At 52.5% G+C, this 19,940-nt stretch overlaps 2 protein-coding genes across 3 annotated transcripts in view; one reads left to right on the top strand and one right to left on the bottom strand.

Moving 5' to 3' along the window:
• Nucleotides 1-7,700, bottom strand: part of Nphs1 (NPHS1 adhesion molecule, nephrin) — a 26,847-nt gene extending 19,147 nt beyond the window's left edge. The window contains exons 1-15 of one of the 2 annotated variants that reach the window (XM_032896170.1): nt 7,578-7,700; nt 7,282-7,497; nt 7,085-7,207; nt 6,763-6,891; nt 6,214-6,295; nt 5,742-5,845; nt 5,058-5,185; nt 4,811-4,982; nt 4,490-4,647; nt 4,150-4,294; nt 3,923-4,047; nt 1,667-1,853; nt 1,432-1,561; nt 1,136-1,308; nt 1-51 (exon numbers count right to left, since the gene is read on the bottom strand). The exon at nt 1-51 is cut by the window's left edge and continues 90 nt beyond it. In XM_032896170.1, the coding sequence (XP_032752061.1) occupies nt 1-51; nt 1,136-1,308; nt 1,432-1,561; nt 1,667-1,853; nt 3,923-4,047; nt 4,150-4,294; nt 4,490-4,647; nt 4,811-4,982; nt 5,058-5,185; nt 5,742-5,845; nt 6,214-6,295; nt 6,763-6,891; nt 7,085-7,207; nt 7,282-7,497; nt 7,578-7,677 (2,023 nt within the window). In that variant the 5' untranslated portion in view covers nt 7,678-7,700. The remainder of the gene's footprint in view (nt 52-1,135; nt 1,309-1,431; nt 1,562-1,666; nt 1,854-3,922; nt 4,048-4,149; nt 4,295-4,489; nt 4,648-4,810; nt 4,983-5,057; nt 5,186-5,741; nt 5,846-6,213; nt 6,296-6,762; nt 6,892-7,084; nt 7,208-7,281; nt 7,498-7,577) is intronic. The other variant, XM_032896169.1, reaches the window with a different exon arrangement.
• A 2,534-nt stretch (nt 7,701-10,234) lies between these two features.
• On the top strand, nt 10,235-19,928 carry Kirrel2 (kirre like nephrin family adhesion molecule 2). The gene is made up of 15 exons (XM_032893940.1): nt 10,235-10,957; nt 11,166-11,315; nt 12,284-12,433; nt 12,585-12,745; nt 13,334-13,484; nt 13,655-13,760; nt 13,836-13,984; nt 14,230-14,357; nt 14,449-14,581; nt 14,862-14,962; nt 15,092-15,311; nt 16,510-16,608; nt 16,994-17,094; nt 17,524-17,589; nt 19,001-19,928. Exons 1-15 carry the CDS (start codon nt 10,906-10,908, stop codon nt 19,334-19,336), a joined length of 2,103 nt encoding a protein of 700 aa, XP_032749831.1. The 5' UTR covers nt 10,235-10,905; the 3' UTR covers nt 19,337-19,928.
• Nucleotides 19,929-19,940: the final 12 nt, after the last annotated feature.

Below are 19,940 nucleotides of genomic sequence, written 5' to 3' on the forward strand. Positions count from 1 at the left end.
GCTCCACCACGGTCACTGCCCGCACTTGCTCCCCCAGGAACTCTGGAGGATCTTCAGAGGGGGCGCCCCAGGAAGTCAAGAGTGGGTCAAGTTAAGGCATGAGTTCAAGGGTTAAGGTTAGGGTCAAGGCTAGGACTAGGGTGGTGGACAGGGCAACTGTTGGAGCTGAGATCTGAGGCAAGACACTGAATGGAAGCTAAAAGCTGGCGGGATGGTTCAGCTGGAAAGATTACTGCCAAAGCTGAGTTCAGGGTCGGGGACCCACAAGGTGGGAGATGAGAACCAGCTTCCTTATATTGTTCTGTGAAGCTGGGCGTTGCAGCGGTACACGCCTTTAATTCCAGTACTTTGGAGGCAGAGGCAAGCGAATCTCTTGTGAGTTCGAGGACAGCCTGGTCTACAGAGCTAGTTCCAGGGCAGCAAGAACTACACTGAGAGAAACCCTGTCTCGAAACCCAATCCTCACAAAAACCAACAAAAAAAATTTTTTTTTTAAAAAAAAGTTGTTTTTTGACCTTCGCCTGCTCACCATGGCACAGACATGAGGGAACACACACACACAATAATTATTTGTAATTTTAAAAAAATCCAAGTTGGGTGTGGTAGCTCATGCCTTTAATCCCAGCACATGGGAGACAGGAGTATGTGAATCGCTTGTAAGCTCCAGGCCAGCCAGAGCTACACAGTCAGACACAGTCTGAAAAAACAAAAGCAGCAAATGATAATAATAATAATAATAATAATAATAATAATAATAAAAAATCATATATATATGTATATCTAATCGTACAGGCCTACGATCTCAGCACTTCTGAGACAGAGGCAGGAGGATTGCTGCAAGTCCATGGCTCTCCTGCTCTACATATCGAGTTCCAACTCAGCCAGGACTACATAGCAAGACATTTTAAAAACTTTTAAAAGTTAATAATTGAGAAAGCTAAGGTCCAATTTTGCAAAAAAGGTAGCAGCAAGTGCCAAGTCGAGAATGGAGACAGTGGATGGGAACTGCTGACAGCCGGAGATCAGGGTGAAGGCTAGGAAAGTTGCTAGGTGAAGAGGTCTAGGTGAAGACTGGGGGGGGTGGGGGTCTGCAGGGGACAGGGCTGGAGGGGCGGTGTCAGGCCTGCGCACTTACACAGCACATTGAAGCGGTAGAAGGAGCTCACGGTTTCACGGAGTGCCTCGCTGTGGGCCCGGCAGGTGACCCGGTGACCGTGGTCTCGGGATGACACTCTGAGAAAAACACTCCTGGATGCAGCGGAGCCTTTGAACGGTGCGCTCTGCGGTTTTGCAGCCACATCTTCCAGCCTGTGCAAGTTGGGGAAGTCAGGTGAGGACCCAGCTGATTCCGGAAGCTCAGGGCACCGAGGGAGCAGACCGGGAGGGGGAGGGGACGGAACATGGACGGGATGGGGCTTCCTGTAAACTCACCTCTCTCCTTCCTTGTCCCAAGACAAGTTGACTGGGGGGTTGCTGCTGATGCTGACGCAGGTCAAGTTCAAGGCGTCGCCTGGGCGCAGCGCGGACGAGTTGGCCAGGATGGTCAGGTTGGTTGGGGGGACTTAATGCATTAGAGATTCAGAGGCTGAGGAACCTGGGCTACAAGGTTCCGACTCTACACCGCCCCCTGTTCACCACTCCCCACCCGCTGGGCCCGTGCGCTTACACTGCACCACCAGCTGCGTAGACGCACTGAGCTGACCAGCCTTGCAGGAGAACTTGGCTCGGTTGTCCGGCGGACCTATGATCAACACCAGCTCGCGGGAGAAAGTGCTCCCGGACTTCTCCACACTGCCCAGCTGCACACGCCGGGGCTCCTGGGGCTGCCGGGGCTCGCTCACCGGACGTGAATCCTGAGGACCCAAACAGGGTGGGTGGCTACTAGCCCAGACAGGGCTTTTGTGTGACGAAGGTGTACTCAACGGCGTAGCACCCCACTAGTTTAAAGGAGTGGGGTCTGGAATCGAGTATCCCTAGTTCTAGCCTCTCCTGCCCGCCTTGGCAGTCTTGGGATCTTTCATCCATTGTACACCCCTCCCACCCTCACCCCCACCTTTTACCTGCTGCAGGCACCACACTCTGAAACTCAGAACTGATACTTGCAGAACACTGTGTGTCAGGAAACTCCCTTGAAATTCCCAACCTGGTATATTACTTTTTCCCTTTTCTTTGCCTCTGTTGTTTTTGCCTTGTTTTGCTTGAGGCCAGGGTTGACCTCAGAACAAGTTCTCTGAGTAGCATGGCTGAGGATGGATGGCCTCGTACTCCTGACCTTCCTGCCTTCAGCTCCCACGTGCTAGGGTTACAAAAGAGCCACCTCACCCCGCCAGGTGTTTTTCTGAAAAATTCCAGTCCTCTGCTGGCGAGTAGGCTCAACAGTTAAGAGCACGGGCTACTCCTGCAGAGGGCCAGGGTTCGATTCCTAGCACCCACACGGCAGCTAATCACCTGCTGTAACTCCTGGTCCTAGAGGATCTGACATACTCTTCTGACCCCAAGCCATCAGGGATGAATGTGGTTCACAGGCAAAATACCCATACACATTAAAATTAATAAATAAAAATTTAAAATTTCAAAAACTTTCCACTCTCCCCAAAAGTTTCTCTGACCTTTTGCCCAATTCCCACATTAACCCTTAGATATCCCTGCCTCAGTCTCTGCCTCTTTGTCTTTCTCTCTGTGTCTGTCTGTCTCTCTCTCTCTTTTTTCCCTCCTCATTCTTTTTTTTTTTTTTTTTTTTTTTTTTCTTTTTTTTTTTTGGAGCTGGGGACTGAACCCAGGGCCTATTTATTTTTCCAACACAGAGCTAAATCCCCAGCCCTCATTCTTTATTTTCCTTAACATTAGCTTTAATGTGAATGAATTGTATTTACTGGAGTGGAATTATGGTTGTTTTTATCTCTAGAATTTTTGGCCCAAAGTTCCTTCTTTTATCCTGGAATTATTTTTCCAGTCCTTCCCTGGGGGTTTCAAAAATTCTCGTGGTATTAGCGACTTTTCATAATCTCTGGAGTTTTCCAAGAAATATGGGTATTTCCACGGTCTGAGAGGGTGGAGGGCACAAGAGGGTCAAAAGGCTGGGCAGGGTTTTGGTCCAGGCAGAGTCGGGTGGATCTCTCTAAGTTTGAAGCCAGCCTGGTTTACATAAGTTCTAGGCCAGCCAGGACTACATAGTGAAACCGTCTGGAACAAAAAGGAACAAAATTCAAGGCCAGCCTGCATGACATCTCGTCTTAGGAAAGAAAGTAGGGAATGAGAAGATAGATTATTCAGTAAAGTCTGAGTGGTTTGCTCACACTCATACACACACACACACACACTCATATACACACACACTCACACACATTCACACACACACATTCACACACTCTCTCACACGGACTCACACACACACACACTCACACACACACACTCACACACACATTCTCACACTCTCTCTCACACACACACACACTCTCACACACACACACATACACACACACACATTCACACACTCTCTCACACGCTCACACACACACACGCACTCACACACACTCATATACACACATACACACACACACACACTCACACACATCACACACACACATTCACACACTCTCACATGCTCACACACACACGCACTCACACACACTCATATACACACACTCACACACTCACACACATTCACACACACACATTCACACTCTCTCTCACACGGACTCACACATTCACACACACACACTCACACACACATTCTCACACTCTCACACACACACATTCTCATACTCTCTCTCACACACACACTCACACACATTCTCACACTCACACACACACACACACACGAGCAGATAAACACAAAAGAGAGAGAGAAGACAGGAAGGAAGGAAGGGAAGGAAAAGAAAGGTGGGAGAAGGGAAAGAAGGGACTCTTGCTTGGTCCCTACCTTAAACCAGATGAGGGAGGGGTCTGGGTTGCCTCCGATGGCCAAGCATACCAGCCTCACCCGAGTCCCAGTCCGGATGTACTGTCCCTCTGGGGGCCCCTCAATCCACAGCTTCTGGGCAGGGTCTAGTGAGAGACGGTGAAGGAGAGATGTTTTCATCTGGGCTGGATCCTCAGGATGAGGTCGGTGAAGACTGAGGCCTCACTGGGCTCTGAGTAAAGGCTCACATTTCACATTCAAGGTGAGTGACTTCTTGAAGGTCTCCTTGCTGAAGGCGTCACTGAAGGCTTCACAGGTGAGGGGCAGGCCATTGTCTTCTCTCCGCACCAAGAATGTCAGATTGGACATGGAGATGTGGCCACCATGCAAGCCCTGGCAAGGAGTAAGCTTCAGATTTAGGGCCCGAGAAGCCCCCACCCATGGCAGCAGAGGCCTGGGTCCACCAGACCCCAGCAGGGACACACGAAGCCCTTCCCACCCTCTTCTGTCAGACCCGGGAACTGGGGCCTCAGTCTGGGCTCCCTGGGGCCCAGAGCCTCAAGGGATGTCAAACTTCTACATCCTCACATCCATGACTGTCTCATCTGTGGGCAGCAGCTGCCGTCCACCCAACCACCATCGCAGCAGGACCCGTGGGCGACTGGACTTGGTCAGGCAGCAAAGGGTCACGTTCTTGTTCTCCGATTGTGATACAGATCCCAGGATGGTAATGGCGCTTGGGGGAACTGATGGAAGACACACCCAGGATAGATGGGAGTTCAGGCCGGGGTCTTCAACCCAGACAGAGGGGGGTGGGGGCTGACAGCGAGGTCTTTGGCATCAGATTGGCCAGATATGAGGACAGAAGGCCGTCTGGGTGTGGACGGAGAGCAAGAGGGCGGGACTCACAGGTGACCTGTAGTGTGATGCTTCTCTCCTGGGTCCCTGCAGACACACTGTTGTAGGACTGACAGCTGAGCTGAGCTCCATGGTCCTCAGGTCGCACGGTCATCACCAGCACGCTGTGGGCCACTGCCTGGGCATGCTCGGTGCCCCAGGCTGTGGACACTGGTTTACCGTTCTGGACACAGAAGCAAGCCTGGTTATCTCCGCACAGCTCCTCCCCCCATCCCCCATGTCAGCCCTCCATCCTCACCTTCAGCCACTGCAGGGTAGCAGGTGGATTGCCACCTCTGGCTGTGCAGGGCAGCTCCAGGTTCTCCCCTGCCCTCACATGCCCCTCATTCAGGCCTGGCCAATCAATGACAGGAGGTCCTGGGGGGACTGGAGAGCACAGAGCACTCAGGGAGCCTGGGAAGCCCACCTACTCTTTCTGGGCCCCATAACTGACTTCAATCTCTTCTTGTAGGCAAGGGAAATGGGTCAGGAGGTAAGGGTACTTGGCCACAAGCCCGACAACCTGAGTTCAAGTCCGTGGTGCAAGAAGGGATTTAACTTCTGAAAGACGTTCCCTGACTTCTCCACTTGGCATGTGCATGCATGCACACATGCACACACATGCATGCACACACACACACACAGAATCCCAATAACAAGAATAAATGTTAAATTTCCTTGTATGCTTGCTTTTTGTTTCCAGTATTAGGCGTGAAACCTGGGTTTATGCTTATCGCAGGCCAGATTCTATGGCTGAGCTACAAAGTCCAACCCTCAGTAGCCCAGGCTTGCCTTACTGTCCTTCCGCCCCCCCCACCTCCTGAATGCTGGGATTATAGGTACACAACACTGATGACAATGTCTGAATTTTCTACCATTCTTAAATCTCCCAGTGCTCTCAAATCATCCTCAATGTCCCAGGCTACCCACATCCCCCACTCACATAGAATATTCATGGTGAATGAAGCCTTTATGGGAGTGTCCAAAGCTGGGTTGGAACCCTCACAGACCAGTAACTGCCCGTTATCCGAGCTCTGGGGTATCACCCTGTCATGGAAAAATAGAAGTTTCTGGAGTCAGAGTTGTCATCTGAAATCTAGGGACCCAGGATGAAGAGGTGGACGTCCCAAGTCCCCACTTTTAGCTCGTCTCCATACTGATTTATTCAAAGATCTAAAATCCCCTGGGAGAGATCTGGGGGCTCAACCATGAGAGTTGGGGTGCCTAAGGTCCCTATCTGGGTTAAGTATTTTTACTTAATACCTTACCGTCGAGGATTTTTGAGAGTCAAAGTCAAGAGTTAGGACCTAGGTATTTCTAAAACTCAGGTCTCCATACTTGCATTGTTAGATTTGGAAAGTGTTGTGGGACAACCTGGAACACGGTGTACAGGGAGGAAACCCCAAATTGCACACCTGGCTTCGGCTTCTGTGATGCAGAGTTTCTCCTCCGACCCCTCATTCACATTGGAGGAGACGTCCAATATAGTTCGTCCACCTTGGGGCAACAAGAAATCCGGATAGACGGATGCTGGGTTCTTCTCCAAGGTGGATGTAGGAACATTACCCTGGAAGTCCTCAGGGTAGGCAAGCACCCCTTCTTACACACCCCCTTCTTATTGGCTCAGGAGGACAAGAAGCTGAGGTGACAGTTTTGTCCTCCCATATGTTCAGGACCCCCTGAATTCTGGGATTCTCAGGGCCATATCATGGTTTCTTCTTTCTCCCCTCCCCTACATCTGCAATACATCGGCAGCCATAGCTCACTTGAGCGCTGACCCTAGATCAGCCATCTTGCATTTCCTGGGTGTCTCCCCCACCCCATATCTCTTTCTTATCCAGCACATCACATTGGCCTCATTACCTGGGGTGATAATGTCTTTAGGGAGGACATATTTTAGGAGCCCCTAGGAGGACACTTGGCAGGAACACCGCCTTCCCATCCCACCGGTTTACCCCACTCACTCTGGATGAAGGTGATGTCAGGTGCTGGTTTTGCATCCCCAGACACACAGGTGACCACATACTCCTGCCCAGCTACCCAGGTCACTGTGCTTCCTGCCTCGGGGGTCAACAGAAGCACCTTGGGGGAAACTGGTGGGAAAGAGTCTGGGATCAATCACTATTGGGAGACACGTGAAGGGTTTGGCCAAAAAATCAGAAGCCGGGACTGTACCCAGGGCCCAGGGTGGAGAACTCCCAGTCTGAGGGAAGAGGACTCCCAGTCTGAGGGAAGAGGGCTGGAGCCCAGACTGGTGGGTCCTGGAGGGGAGTCTCTCACTCGTACCTAGAATGGAGAGGATTACTTTAGGAGACACAAGCTCGGGACCCAACTCTGAGCGGCCGACTTGGCATTCATACTCTGCGTCATCACTGAGGTCACAGGCTTCAATAAGCAGGTGGAACTCGCCTGGAGATGGAACCACCAAGGTCAGTGCCACTGTCTCTGCTAGTGCCTGAGTATCGCACACTCCGATCTCTTACCTTTAGCCCGATCTCCTTCCAGGCTGTACCTCGGGAAGCCTGGCATCTTCGGGTTTGGACCCAGAAGCAGCCCATCCTTAGCCCATTGCACCACACTGCCAGGGGCCCTGACGCCGCACCATAGCTTAACTGTTGTCCCTTCCACCGCAGTCAGGTTTTCAGACAGAGCCCAGAAGCCTCGAGGTGCTGAGGTGGGGACTGGCGACTCGGCCAGGCCTGGGGACACAGGAGATTGACAATAGGAGACAAGGTGACACTTGAGGGTGTGTGCACTATAAGGCCAGAGTTCCACTCACCTGAGGTCAGCATTCCCATGAGCAGCAGGGGAGTCAAACTGGACGTTCTGTGTATTGGGCTTGTCCGGGGACCTCTGACAGTGACTCTCTCAGCACCCATCACTGGCAGCTTGGATTGCTGCGGTCTTCCCTGAGCCTCTCTCTGTGTCCTCTGCTTTTCTTTTCTTTTGATCTCTTTCTGTAACTCCCCTTCTCTCCTTCCTTCCTTCCTTCTTTCCTTTTCTTCTTTCTCCTTATCTTCCTAGACTCCTCTCATTGTCTGTGACTGTCGCAGTCTTTCTCCCCCTGCTAACAATTCTTTCTCTCAGTTCCAATCCCAAGCGCTCAAAAATGCCCGCCTATCTTCTCTCCGTTTTTCTTTCTTATCCTTTACCACCTCCCTCTCACCCACTCGCAGGCACTCAGAGGTCACCAGCTGCGCTGGGTCCAGCAGGTCCATGAACCCAGAAAGCCAAAGCCGTCAGACACAGCATGGGGACATTTCTTGGACCCAGGGTGAGCTCGCTTTGCTGCTTCCTCCAAGTCCTTCCTGAGTCTGCCCAGCCGGGCAATGAAATCCCCTGTCAGCACATGCCAGGGGCATTCTTTGGTGCCTCCCTAGCCCCAGTGACCTCAAGGCCCGAGGGAGAGCATTTCTGACCAGGGCCATCTCCCAGCCCAGTACGGGACCCAGGGCTAGGCCTGTATGGGTGGGGAGGACACGAACCCCTCCCCCAATGACATCCTTGTTCTTTGCAGCCCAGACCATGACATGTACCCTTCTTCTCTCCATGGCACCTCTGCTGGTGAATATTCACGAGTGTGTTTTTAAACAAGGAGAGTGTGGGGCAGAGAGAAGCCAACGGTGTGGGTGTGGATTTGAGAGCGTGCGTGTTCTAGGGGAGGTGACAGCCAATTGAACACAGTTGGAGTGTCTGGTATGGTGTACACAGAGCGTCGGGACAGTCAGTAGGACTGTGTCCACAGACCTCAGTGTGTGGAAACCTGGTGAGCTCAGACACCGATAAACATAGGCTGGGGGTCTCTGGGAGCTGGAACATCTGAATCCCGAGGCCATGTGAGAGTTCTTCTGTCCTTCTGTTTCCTCAACCCCTCCATCTCTCCTTGCGCATTTGTCTCTCTCGCCAGGATGATTTATCTTCTTATTCTTCTCCACATCTTTCTTTGATTCCATTTCCCCCCCTTCCTCCACTCCTACCCCCCTTCTTATTTCTGTCACTCTTGCTGCCCCCTCCCCGTCTGGCCCTTGAATTTTAGAAGCATATGTTGACTGGCCCACCCTCCCAACCTGGGAGCACAGACGCATTCACCTGGGATAAATTCCTGCTGCCTGCTTATCTCCTGCAGGAATCACAACTGTTCTCTTTTGCCCCTTATTCCCCTCAAACCTCCCACCTCACGGCTGCTCCTCCTCCAGGAGGCAGTCCGGGCATCTGGCCTGAGCCCCCCACAGCTCTCTACCAAGGGTGAGCCCTCTGGTCTTTCTCTCCCATCCAGCCGTATTATTGATTCATTACCGTCGGTCCACATTCCCATCTCCAAACCCATCAACGCCTCCTGGGAAATGGATTGCACGCAGACCTAACCAGGGAGCCTGTTATGGGGCCTTTGCCAGATGGTATCTTTGGGGGCCAAGGTGTAGAGATGTCAGTTGCTGGAGTCCTTAATTAGTGCAAACCTTCTACACTCAACCTTGGCTGTTTTCCTCCTCTGAATGCTCTGGGGACCCCAAGCTCTCCATTTTTCCATGCCCGTGGCCCCAGAGTGCCAGGAAAGGGAAGCTGTGTCGGGTGTCTGGAAAAACAGCCTCATCATCTGACTTCCTCCCTGGGACTCAGGAGTCCTGGGCTCAAGCCTGTCCTATTTCAAAACACAGAAGCCAGGAGGTCGGATTTAGGTGTGGGGCCTCCTGGGCCTCTCTTTTCCAGGCCGCCAGCCTGAAATCCTTCCACTTCTAATAGGACTCAGCACAGCTGTTCAGTCTGTTGGTTTTCCAATCCTCCCGGGGCTGTGAGGGTGAGTGAGAACGAGATTGGTTGTCAAATCCAGTAGCTTTAAGACTTAAGACCAGATATTCTGAAACTGGTCCAACTCCACCACACTGCAGGCTTCTCAGCCAGCAGAGGTCTGAAACCTCCCCTCTGAGCAAGTCCAACCCTCAAACATTTAGAAATACCGGTTTGAGCCCTGAATGTGCTTTAATTCTGAGAGGTCCAGGAATGTCAGACCCAGGGTCCCAGGCCCCCAGCCCCTTCAGTAAGCTCGGGGTCCCTCCCACCTGCTCTGCCAGCTGCGCTGCGTGGGAACGCCCAGCTGGGCTGCACGGGAGCTGTCAGGACAAGCTGTGCGGTTCCCAGCCTCCCTCCCAGCCTGCCAGAGCCAGGGCACTGCCGCCTCCCAGCCGTCGCCCGGCAACCACTCCGATGGGCCATGGGCCGGGGGACGGCTGAGTGGAGAGAGGGGACGGGCGAGTACTGCCGGGTCCTGGGAAAGGAGGAACTCGAGTTGGAGGGGAGGGGGCGGGCTGGATTCCTAGATCTTAGAGTGATGGTGTGGCTTACAACGATCACAAAGCAGCAGGGGGGTATTTTGGGAAATGGGGAGCTGAATCCCTCTTTTCTCAAGGCTCCTAAGTGGTCTTTCAGCACCTGGGTGCCCTCTCTCCGACCCGCAAGCCCACAGGAGCCTGGGCTCCGACTCCCCAGGGCGCGGAAGCTGGCGAAGCCCCAGGGATTCCCATTTATAGCTTGGTTTCCACTCAGCTCAGTCCCTCCAGGACTCGGGCTGAGCAAGTTTCTTCCATTCTCTTCTCTCCTCCCCCTCCCTCCTCCTCCTCCTCTTCTGCCTCCTCCTCCTCCCCGCCTCCCCTTCAACCTCAGCAGGGTGCAGGTGTCCAACTCGAGCAAGGGCCCCAACTTGGACTCAGATGTTCCAACTCTCAGACACCCTGATAATGCGGGGGCGCCCGCCTGCTGCGCGGACAGCTACCCTGAGCACCCCTAGCCGTCCGCACACAAGGCGCCGGAGTTTCTCAATGGGAAGAGGCCGGGTCTCCAGGAGGCGGGGCGAATAGGATCCCGCCCGCCTGGTGGGTCCTTCGCAGTCCTAGGGTTGCAACCCCGTGAGCGGTGTAGAGCACTGGAGACTGCGGCTGAGCCGGATTTCAGGGACTTTGGGCCAGACATAGAATCTTCCAGCCCGGAGAGAAGAGTGGGGTGCAGAGAGGGGTTCCAGTCCAACGTGGTGAGAGGCGAGCTATCGAGGAAGAAGTTGGAGGGCAACCAGTGCAATCCTAAGTCTGCGAGATCTTGGGGTTCACACACTCAGGATGCTGGCCTCCGCCCTCCTCGTTGTCCTCTGCTGTTTCAGAGGAAATGCAGGTACTCCCAGCCCAACCCCTGGAGGGCACAGGGAACTCTATTTGTCCATTACTGCCTTGTTTGGGAGAAGGAGTCTAAGGGTTCTTAGTCCTGGGTACTTTAGAAGCCAGGGCTTCTGAGTCTGATAAGGGAGGCTTTGGAGACTGGACCCCTTGGGTCTTGCATAAGAGGATTCCTTTTCTAAGCTCAGCTGTACCTCTTCTCCTAGGCTCATCGCCCCATTTCCTTCAACAGCCAGAGGACATGGTGGTGCTGTTGGGGCAGGAAGCCCGGCTGCCCTGCGCTCTGGGCGCATACAGGGGGCTCGTGCAGTGGACTAAGGATGGGTTGGCTCTAGGGGGCGAAAGAGACCTTCCAGGTGAGGCTGGTCTTTGCTCAGGGAAGGGCTGGCATTAGCGGGGCTGCTGGGCCTGGGCTGCATCTGACGGTTTCAGCTTTGGGGAGTGACAGACTCCTAAGAATATTTGGGAATCCCGAGTTTTAAAAATAATTGCCTTTGAAGAGATGTGATTCCGTGTTTGGGGAATACCATCTTTATCCTAAAACATATTACTGCACGGACACTTTGCCAACAGTTGTAGACAGTTGTACAGTTAACGCACAGGTTACTGTGAGTGCCTCAGAAGCCCCGCCCCTTTTTACTTTCCTCTATGGTAGGCGAAGGGTATTGTTTTATCTAATTTCTGTTGGTTTGTTTTGTTGATTGTGTTGGGGTCTCCTTCTGCAGCCCAAGCTGGTCTTAAACTCGAGATCTTCCTGCCTTCGCCTTTTGGGCGCTGGAATTGCAAGCATGCGCTACCCAAATCTGGCTCGACCTAATTTTAATGGGATTGTCTTCTTCCACTCCTTTCTGACCTTTTCTCTCCCAAATCTGTGGAGACTATGAATTGCCAGGAGGCTTAGACTCTCTCTGGACCCAGCACATATTCTTTTCTCCCAGTATTGCTTTGGTTTGCCTTTTGAGACTGGGTCTCTCTATGTAATCCTGGACAGCCTGAACTCCCTACATAGACCAGGCTGGCCTCGAACTCATAGAGATCTGCCTGCCTCATATTCCTGAGTGCTGAGATTCCCCCAGAGGAGGTTTTTTTGTTTTGTTTTGTTTTTTTTTTTTTTTTTTTCCTGGAGGAGTTCCCCCAGGAGTTTTTTTTTTTTCCCCTAATGCTGAGATTTAAAGGTTCGCACCACCATACTCTGCCCCGGCACATGCGTTTTAATTGCGCCTTGGTGGGGAACATGGGGCTCTTTCCCTGCTCCCTCAGGTGAGGTGAAATAAAGACTTGAGACCAGGAGCTCAGGATTATGTATGGTCTCTTCTGTCTCCAGGGTGGTCCCGGTACTGGATATCAGGGAATTCAGCCAGTGGCCAGCATGACCTCCACATTAAGCCTGTGGAGCTGGAAGATGAAGCATCCTATGAGTGCCAGGCCTCACAGGCAGGCCTCCGATCACGACCAGCCCAACTGCATGTGATGGGTGAGGGTCCAGCCCATTGGCACCATGGGAGCTTGGGGTGAGGAACTGGAGCAGCTAGGACTACTTGGGAGTAGCAGAGTCCAGGAACCCCAGGGGAGTGGTGGGTTGGATCTGAGAAGGATTCAATTCTGACCCCAGATCTACCATGCAGTCCCCCCAGAAGCGCCCCAGGTACTAGGCGGCCCCTCTGTGTCTCTGGTTGCTGGAGTTCCTGGAAATTTGACCTGTCGGAGTCGTGGGGATGCCCGACCTGCCCCTGAACTACTGTGGTTCCGTGATGGGATCCGGCTGGATGGGACCAGCTTCCACCAGGTTGGGTCTAAATCTGTTTGTCATTCCTTGCTCATTATGGAGACTCAGGGTCCACTCTAACCACAGGCTTATCTAAGGGGATTGGCAGCCACTCAGTGGTGAAAGGCGATTCAGGTTGAGCCAGACTTCCTGGCTCAGTCGTTTGCTAAATACTTGTTTTTGCATATGGTGTTTAACCTCGTTGTCCCTCAGTTTCTTTGTCTGTACAATGGGAAAATAATAGCACTAGTCACCTCATAGGGTAGTATAGAGAGTTAAATAAAACATGTGTGGGGTTGGGGGATTTAGCTCAGTGGTAGAGCGCTTGCCTAGCAAGCGCAAGGCCCTGGGTTCGGTCCTCAGCTCTGAAAAGAAAAAAGAAAGAAAAAAAAAGAAGAAGGAAAAAAACCCATGTGAATGACTAAAAGTATCCAACGTGAGTTACAGATGAAATCATTGTTAATGTGGAGAGTGGTTATAATACACTCCGGTAACCACAGCGCTCAGGAGGCTAAGGCCAGAAGACCAGAAGTTCCAGCCGCTGCTCCATACTGACACTCTGACCAAGAAAGAAAAGAGGAATCATTATTGTGTATTTATCACCTCTAGATCAGGCTGAAGGACGAGGCCACCGGGACAGTCGAAAACACCTTATTCCTGACCCCTTCCAGCCAGGACGATGGAGCCACCTTGATCTGCAGAGCGCGGAGCCAGGCCCTGCCCACAGGGAGGGACACAGCGGTGACACTGAGCCTTCAGTGTGAGTACAATTGGTCCTGGAAGGACCAGGGTGGGCCTGAACGCTTGCGTGTGACAAAGGAAGGAGGTTGAGGGATGTCACGATGGGGTACCTGGGGGATTGGGAACTGAAAGCCCAGCCTCTACCTGAGAAAGAGAAGAGAGCTAGAGATCCACACCCCACTCTCACAGATCCCCCAATGGTGACTCTGTCTGCTGAGCCCCAGACTGCGCAGGAAGGAGAGAAGGTAACTTTCCTGTGTCAAGCCACTGCCCAGCCTCCTGTCACCGGCTACAGGTGAGGAAAAATGTCACTTGTCTCTAGCAGCTGAGGAGAGCCAGGACGACGTTAACAACGTGCTTGTCTCTGCAGGTGGGCGAAGGGGGGATCCCCGGTGCTCGGGGCACGTGGGCCAAGGTTGGAGGTCGTTGCAGATGCCACGTTCCTGACTGAGCCGGTGTCCTGCGAGGTCAGCAACGCGGTCGGAAGCGCCAACCGCAGCACCGCGCTGGAAGTGTTGTGTGAGAAGGGGTGGGGCCGTGGGTGTGACCGAGGTGCGCGTGGCCGTGCCAGAAGGCGGGGCTAGGACAGGTGTAGGACTGGGTTTGGCCCAGTGAGCGAGCGGGGATGGGGGGTGGGGCGTCAGGGGCGGGGCTTGTGGTGTGGACATTTAGTGTCAGGTGTTGCTCGAGACCTACACTAGTGTTTTAGAAAGGCAGATCCTAGGTCAGGGGTTCATTCCAACCCGCTCCTCCCTCTCCTCCAGATGGACCCATTCTGCAGGCAAAACCGAAGCCCGTGTCCGTGGACGTGGGGAAAGACGCGTCTTTCAGCTGTGTCTGGCGGGGGAACCCACTTCCACGGATAACCTGGACCCGCCTCGGTGGCTCTCAGGTGGAGTCCGATCTAGGGCTTGTGACAGTAGCTGGAACTAGATGGAGCTTCCTCCCCGAGGCTTGTCTCTGATGCCCCTTCTCTGTGCTAGGTGCTGAGCTCCGGGCCCACACTGCGGCTTCCGTCCGTGGCACTGGAGGATGCGGGCGACTATGTGTGCAGGGCTGAGCCGAGGCGAACGGGTGTGGGAGGCGGCACAGCACAGGCAAGGCTGACAGTGAACGGTGAGAGAACCCGAGGGTCTTGGGACAGGGGGTGGGACGAAAGGGTGGGCGTTGAAAGGAAGTTATAGGGGCTAGTGTTGGAACTGGAATTGTTAAAGGCGAGGCAGGCCTGTTCTTCTGGTCAGTAGGGAGACGTGGGCTGTTAGTTTTTTGTTTGTTTGTTTTGTTGTTTTGTGTTTTAGAGGTGAAACCACAGTGACCAGGTCTGACTTGGTTTTATTCAGAATTAGTTTTCGAGAGGTGGAGACCTGTGTCTAACGGTCCATGGTTTCCGTTCCAGCACCCCCTGTAGTGACAGCCCTGCACCCTGCACCAGCCTTCCTGAGGGGTCCTGCTCGCCTCCAGTGTGTGGTGTTCGCCTCTCCTGCCCCAGACTCCGTGGTAAGGAAAGGACCTTCACCTCTATGTCACACGGGCCCTCCCACACCTGACACTGACATCTCCCGCCTCCCACCAGCCCCTCTGTTCTTTCCCAAGCTCCTAATGGACTTTTTCCCCCCCGGTTTTTAGGTTTGGTCCTGGGACGAGGGCTTTCTGGAGGCTGGTTCACTGGGCAGGTTTCTAGTGGAGGCCTTCCCAGCCCCAGAAGTGGAGGGGGGACAGGGCCCAGGCCTTATTTCTGTGCTACACATTTCCGGAACCCAGGAGTCCGACTTCACCACGGGCTTCAACTGCAGTGCCCGCAACCGGCTAGGTGAGGGACGAGTCCAGATCCACCTGGGCCGTAGAGGTGAGTTACTGACCCAAGGAGCCCCAAACCTGAGCGTCCCGAACCCCACAAGCACAGTTTGAAGCTACCAAACTATAAGGGTTCTTAAATACACAGACTCCCCAAAACTCACGAGTCTCACAACTATGAACTCAGAAGAGCGAGATGGCTCAGTAGATAAAGACACTCGCCACCAAGTCTGATAACCAAGGTTCAGCACTCAGAACCCATGTGGTAGGAGAGAACCAATACCCCAAATGTTCTCTGACCTCCATTTATATACCCCCAACACATATACCTATACATAATAGCATTTAAAATACAGTAAAAGCAAAAACAAACCAAAAAAAAACCAAAAAAACCCTATGAGTTTCTTCAATCGTAGGACCACCAAATCAATAATTCTTTCAAATACAGAACCCTAAACGGAGACGCCATTCCATACCAGGAGTCTACAAATGTGGGAAATTGTGAAATAAAAGACTCTCAGGTTCTAAGCAGCCCTAAAGTTATGGTGTTTATTTACATTTATCTATGTATCTATTTATTTATTATATATAAGTACACTGCAGCTGTCCTCAGAAACACCAGAAGAGGGCATCAGACCCCATTACAGATGGTTATGAGCCACCATGTGGTTGCTGGGAATTGAACTCAGGTCCTCTGGAAGAGCAGTTAGTGCTCTTTACCTCTGAGCCATCTCTCCAGCCCCCTATTTGTTTATTTGTATGGAGGGTCATGTTCCTGCCACAGTGCACATGTGGAGGTCAGGGGACAACTTGTGGAGTCAGTTCTCTCCTTCCATTCTGTGGGTCCCCAGGATCGAACCCAGGGCATTAGACTTGGTCGTAATCACCTTTATCTGTTGGGCTGGCCATCTTGCCATCTGTTTGTTATTGGAGCCTTGTTTTCATTTTTTGAGACAGAATCTCAGATAGACCAAGCTGGTCTTCAACTACCGGTGGTCCTCCTGCATTGTCCCAAGTGCTGTGACGACAGAAGGGACTTGCCAAGGGATTTTACGTTTACATACTCTCAAGCTTCGAATCCCCAAATTCATGGGTCCTCAGACACCAGACAGAGCACACTACAAATGTGGGGAAATCCCAAGATTGACAGCCTTTTCAGCCCAAGGATCCTAAACCCAAGCCCTGAGCCCATTTCCCTGCTTTCCCCGTCTTTGGACACCCTTCTTAGGACACCCGTCTGCTCCTTACAGACTTGCTGCCTACTGTCCGGCTTGTGGCTGGAGCAGCTTCTGCAGCCACCTCTCTCTTTATGGTCATCACTGGAGTGGTCCTCTGCTGCTGGCGCCATGGCAAGTATCCATGCCTTGAACCTCTGCCATCCCAGCCACCCTCCTCTCCATCCCATCTAGCCCAACCCCTTGATTGACAGCCTTGATTGACAGCCTTGATTGATAGCCTTGATTGACAGCCTTGATTGACAGCCTTGATTGACAGCCTTGGGACCTGGCTCCATTCCTGGCTCCCAAAGTTCACACAAGGCTCATCTTATGTCAGGTTCAAGTTCCCTCCCTAGTCCTGATCAGTTTCCTCGGGGTCACCCCAGCTCCATTCTGTCTCTCCCAGGCCCAGGTTCTCCATGGTTTCCAACCTTCCTAGTCCACTTTGCCCAGTCAGCTCTGTTCCCAAGTACTGGTCACTTCCCCTTATCTTTGTCTCTCCTGTCCTGGGCCTCAGGCTCTCTCTCTAAGCAAAAGAACTTGGTCCGGATCCCAGGAAACAGTGAAGGTTCCAGTGCACGTGGCCCTGAGGAGGAGACAGGCAGCAGTGAGGACCGGGTAAGATCCTGGGTCCCCACATTCCATTGTGCTCCCAGATCAGCCCACCCTCATGCTCAAGTATGGCCCCAGCCTTTTTGTTGTTGTGTGAGACATGGTTTCTCTGTGTAGTGCCTTGGAACTAGCTATGTAGACCAGGCTGGCTTCCAAATCTGATATCCTCCTGCCTCTGCCTCCTGAGTGCTGAGATTAAAGGTGTGTACCATTATAACCAGCTTGGCCCCGGTCTTAACCATGATGACCCCAGACCCACAGTATCCTCATAAGTGCAAACGTGTCTCCTCGCAGTTGTCCTCACAGCCTTCCTTATTGTCCTAAGTGTAGCCTTCAGCTCTCTTCAGCCTCCAAGGACGACCATGAAAGACTGGGGATCTCGCAGAGATAGGATGAGCTTCTGACCATGGCTTATCATTATCTGTCCCACCTCAGGGTCCCATTGTGCACACCGACCACAATGATTTGGTTCTTGAGGAAAACGAGGCTCTGGAGACAAAGGTGAGAACTGGGGGGTGGGGGGAAGCTCACTCAGTCTGCGGCTCGCCCCACTTCAAAACCAGAACAGCTCTACGGAGACAGGGTCTGGCCGTAGCTGGCTTGGACTCCGCACAGTCTTTCTCCGGTAGCCATTGGCTTGCTGGGGTTGTGAGCCTCCGACCAGAACACCACGTTCGTTGGTTTCTCTGCTTCTCTTCTCCTTTTAATTTTGTCACCTTAAGACCTTTGCCCAGGCAGGTAGATCTCTGAGTGTGAGGCCAGCCTGGTCTACAGAATGAGTTCTAGGACAGCCAGGGCTACACAGAGAGACCCTGTTTCGATAAAAATAAAAATAATAAAATAAAAAAGAATCAAAGAGATGAACGAGGGAAGAAGAGACGTCTCAGCAGGTAAAGGCCCTTGCCAAACCTTATGACCCGAGTTCATTATGATATGATGGAAGGACAGCCAGGGCTACATGGAAAAACCTTGTCACGAGCCCCCCTCGTACTCCAAAAGACCTGCCTTTAACTGCACCTTCACCTCCTGAGCCAGCTCACCTGCTCACCAGCTCACCCACTCACCAGCTCGCCCGCTCACCCACTCACCAGCTCACCAGCTCACCCGCTCACCTGCTCACCAGCTCACCCGCTCACCAGCTCACCAGCTCGCCTACTCACCAGCTCACCAGTTCACCAGCTCACCAGCTCACCAGCTCACCCGCTCACCTGCTCGCCCGCTCACCTGCTCGCCCACTCACCAGCTCGCCTGCTCACCCACTCACCAGCTCACCAGCTCACCAGCTCACCAGCTCACCAGCTCACCAGCTCACCAGCTCACCAGCTCACCCACTCACCTGCTCACCCGCTCACCAGCTCACCCGCTCACCAGCTCATCAGTTGCAGCATCAGTTGACACTCATTTTACCTTGGTTTCCAGGCCCCATCTGCCATGTTTTATGCCTCTAAGTGTCTCTTTGTTCAACTGCTGTCTTCCAGACAGGGGTCTTTCTTTCACATTGACTCTATGTAGTGCTGGGAATCAAACCAAGGGCCTTGAGCAAGCTAGCAAGCACTCTACTGACAAAACTACTCCCTAACCACAGTTAAAGCCTTCTTGTCTATACTTGAGTGCACTTTTCTCTTGACCTGAAAGCCAGTCTTCCTTTCTCCCTCCCTCCCTCTCCCGTTCCCATCTTCCTCCTGCCCCAACTTCAGTCAGACCTGGCTTGTTCTAGGAAGACAGTGCCCAACCCCACCCTTTCTATGCTGGTCTATATATCTAGCTCTCTGTCTGGGAGTCTCTGCCTCTGCTCTTTCTGCTCTCTGTCTTCATGCCTAGCTCTAGGTCCAGCTGAAGTTCAGTGTGTCTTTCCACCCATGATCCTAACCTTTCTACGCACATTCCTTACCAAATCTCGTTTGTTCCTTAGGATCCAACCAACGGTTACTATAAGGTTCGAGGGGTCAGTGTGAGCCTTAGCCTTGGGGAAGCCCCCGGAGGAGGCCTCTTCTTGCCACCCCCATCTCCGATGGGTCTTCCAGGGACTCCTACTTACTATGACTTCAAGCCACATCTGGATTTAGTCCCTCCCTGCAGACTGTACAGAGCACGGGCAGGTTATCTTACCACCCCTCATCCCCGAGCCTTCACCAACTACATGAAACCCACATCCTTTGGACCCCCAGATTTGAGCTCTGGAACGCCCCCCTTCCCATATGCTACCTTGTCTCCGCCCAGTCACCAGCGTCTCCAGACTCACGTGTGAAAACATCTCTCCAATTGAAGAGCCTCAGGACCTTCAACTTACCACATAGTGTGTTGTCCAGATTTTTGGGGAAGTCAGAGCAAGCTGATGACCAATCCCTCCAAAATGGAGCCCTGATGGAGGGAAAGAGCACTACAAGCATCAGAACTGTTCATGTATACTCAGTTCAGCCAAAGTGGATTCTCCAAGCAGGAGCAATATGGCCGCTATACCTACTTGTTCTCCTGTGAGGAAGACGTTCAAGATGATGACTAAACACTTTGCAGAGGGACAAAGATGGGGACTAGGGCTATGGTTGGAAGCATTTCTAGCCAGTAAAGCACACATGTGACCATCTGCACCAAGAGGAAGGATAACATAAGACAAATCAAGATGAAAGAAATAACCCCCGGCCCCCCATCCTGGCCAATAAAAGTATAGCCAATATGGCTGTCCATTCTCTGGGAACCAAAATGGCCACTATCTTGATTCCTTCCTTAAAGATACAGAAAGAATTGAATCCCAGGAATGGGGTGGGGTGAAAATAAAAGAAATAAGGGGGATTCTTGGACTAAGAATATTTCTATTTAATAATAAAAAGGGGGGACAAAGACATAACTGTGCT

The sequence above is a fragment of the Rattus rattus genome, chromosome 2, assembly GCF_011064425.1.
Source record: "Rattus rattus isolate New Zealand chromosome 2, Rrattus_CSIRO_v1, whole genome shotgun sequence".
NCBI classification, from domain to species: Eukaryota; Metazoa; Chordata; class Mammalia; order Rodentia; family Muridae; genus Rattus; species Rattus rattus.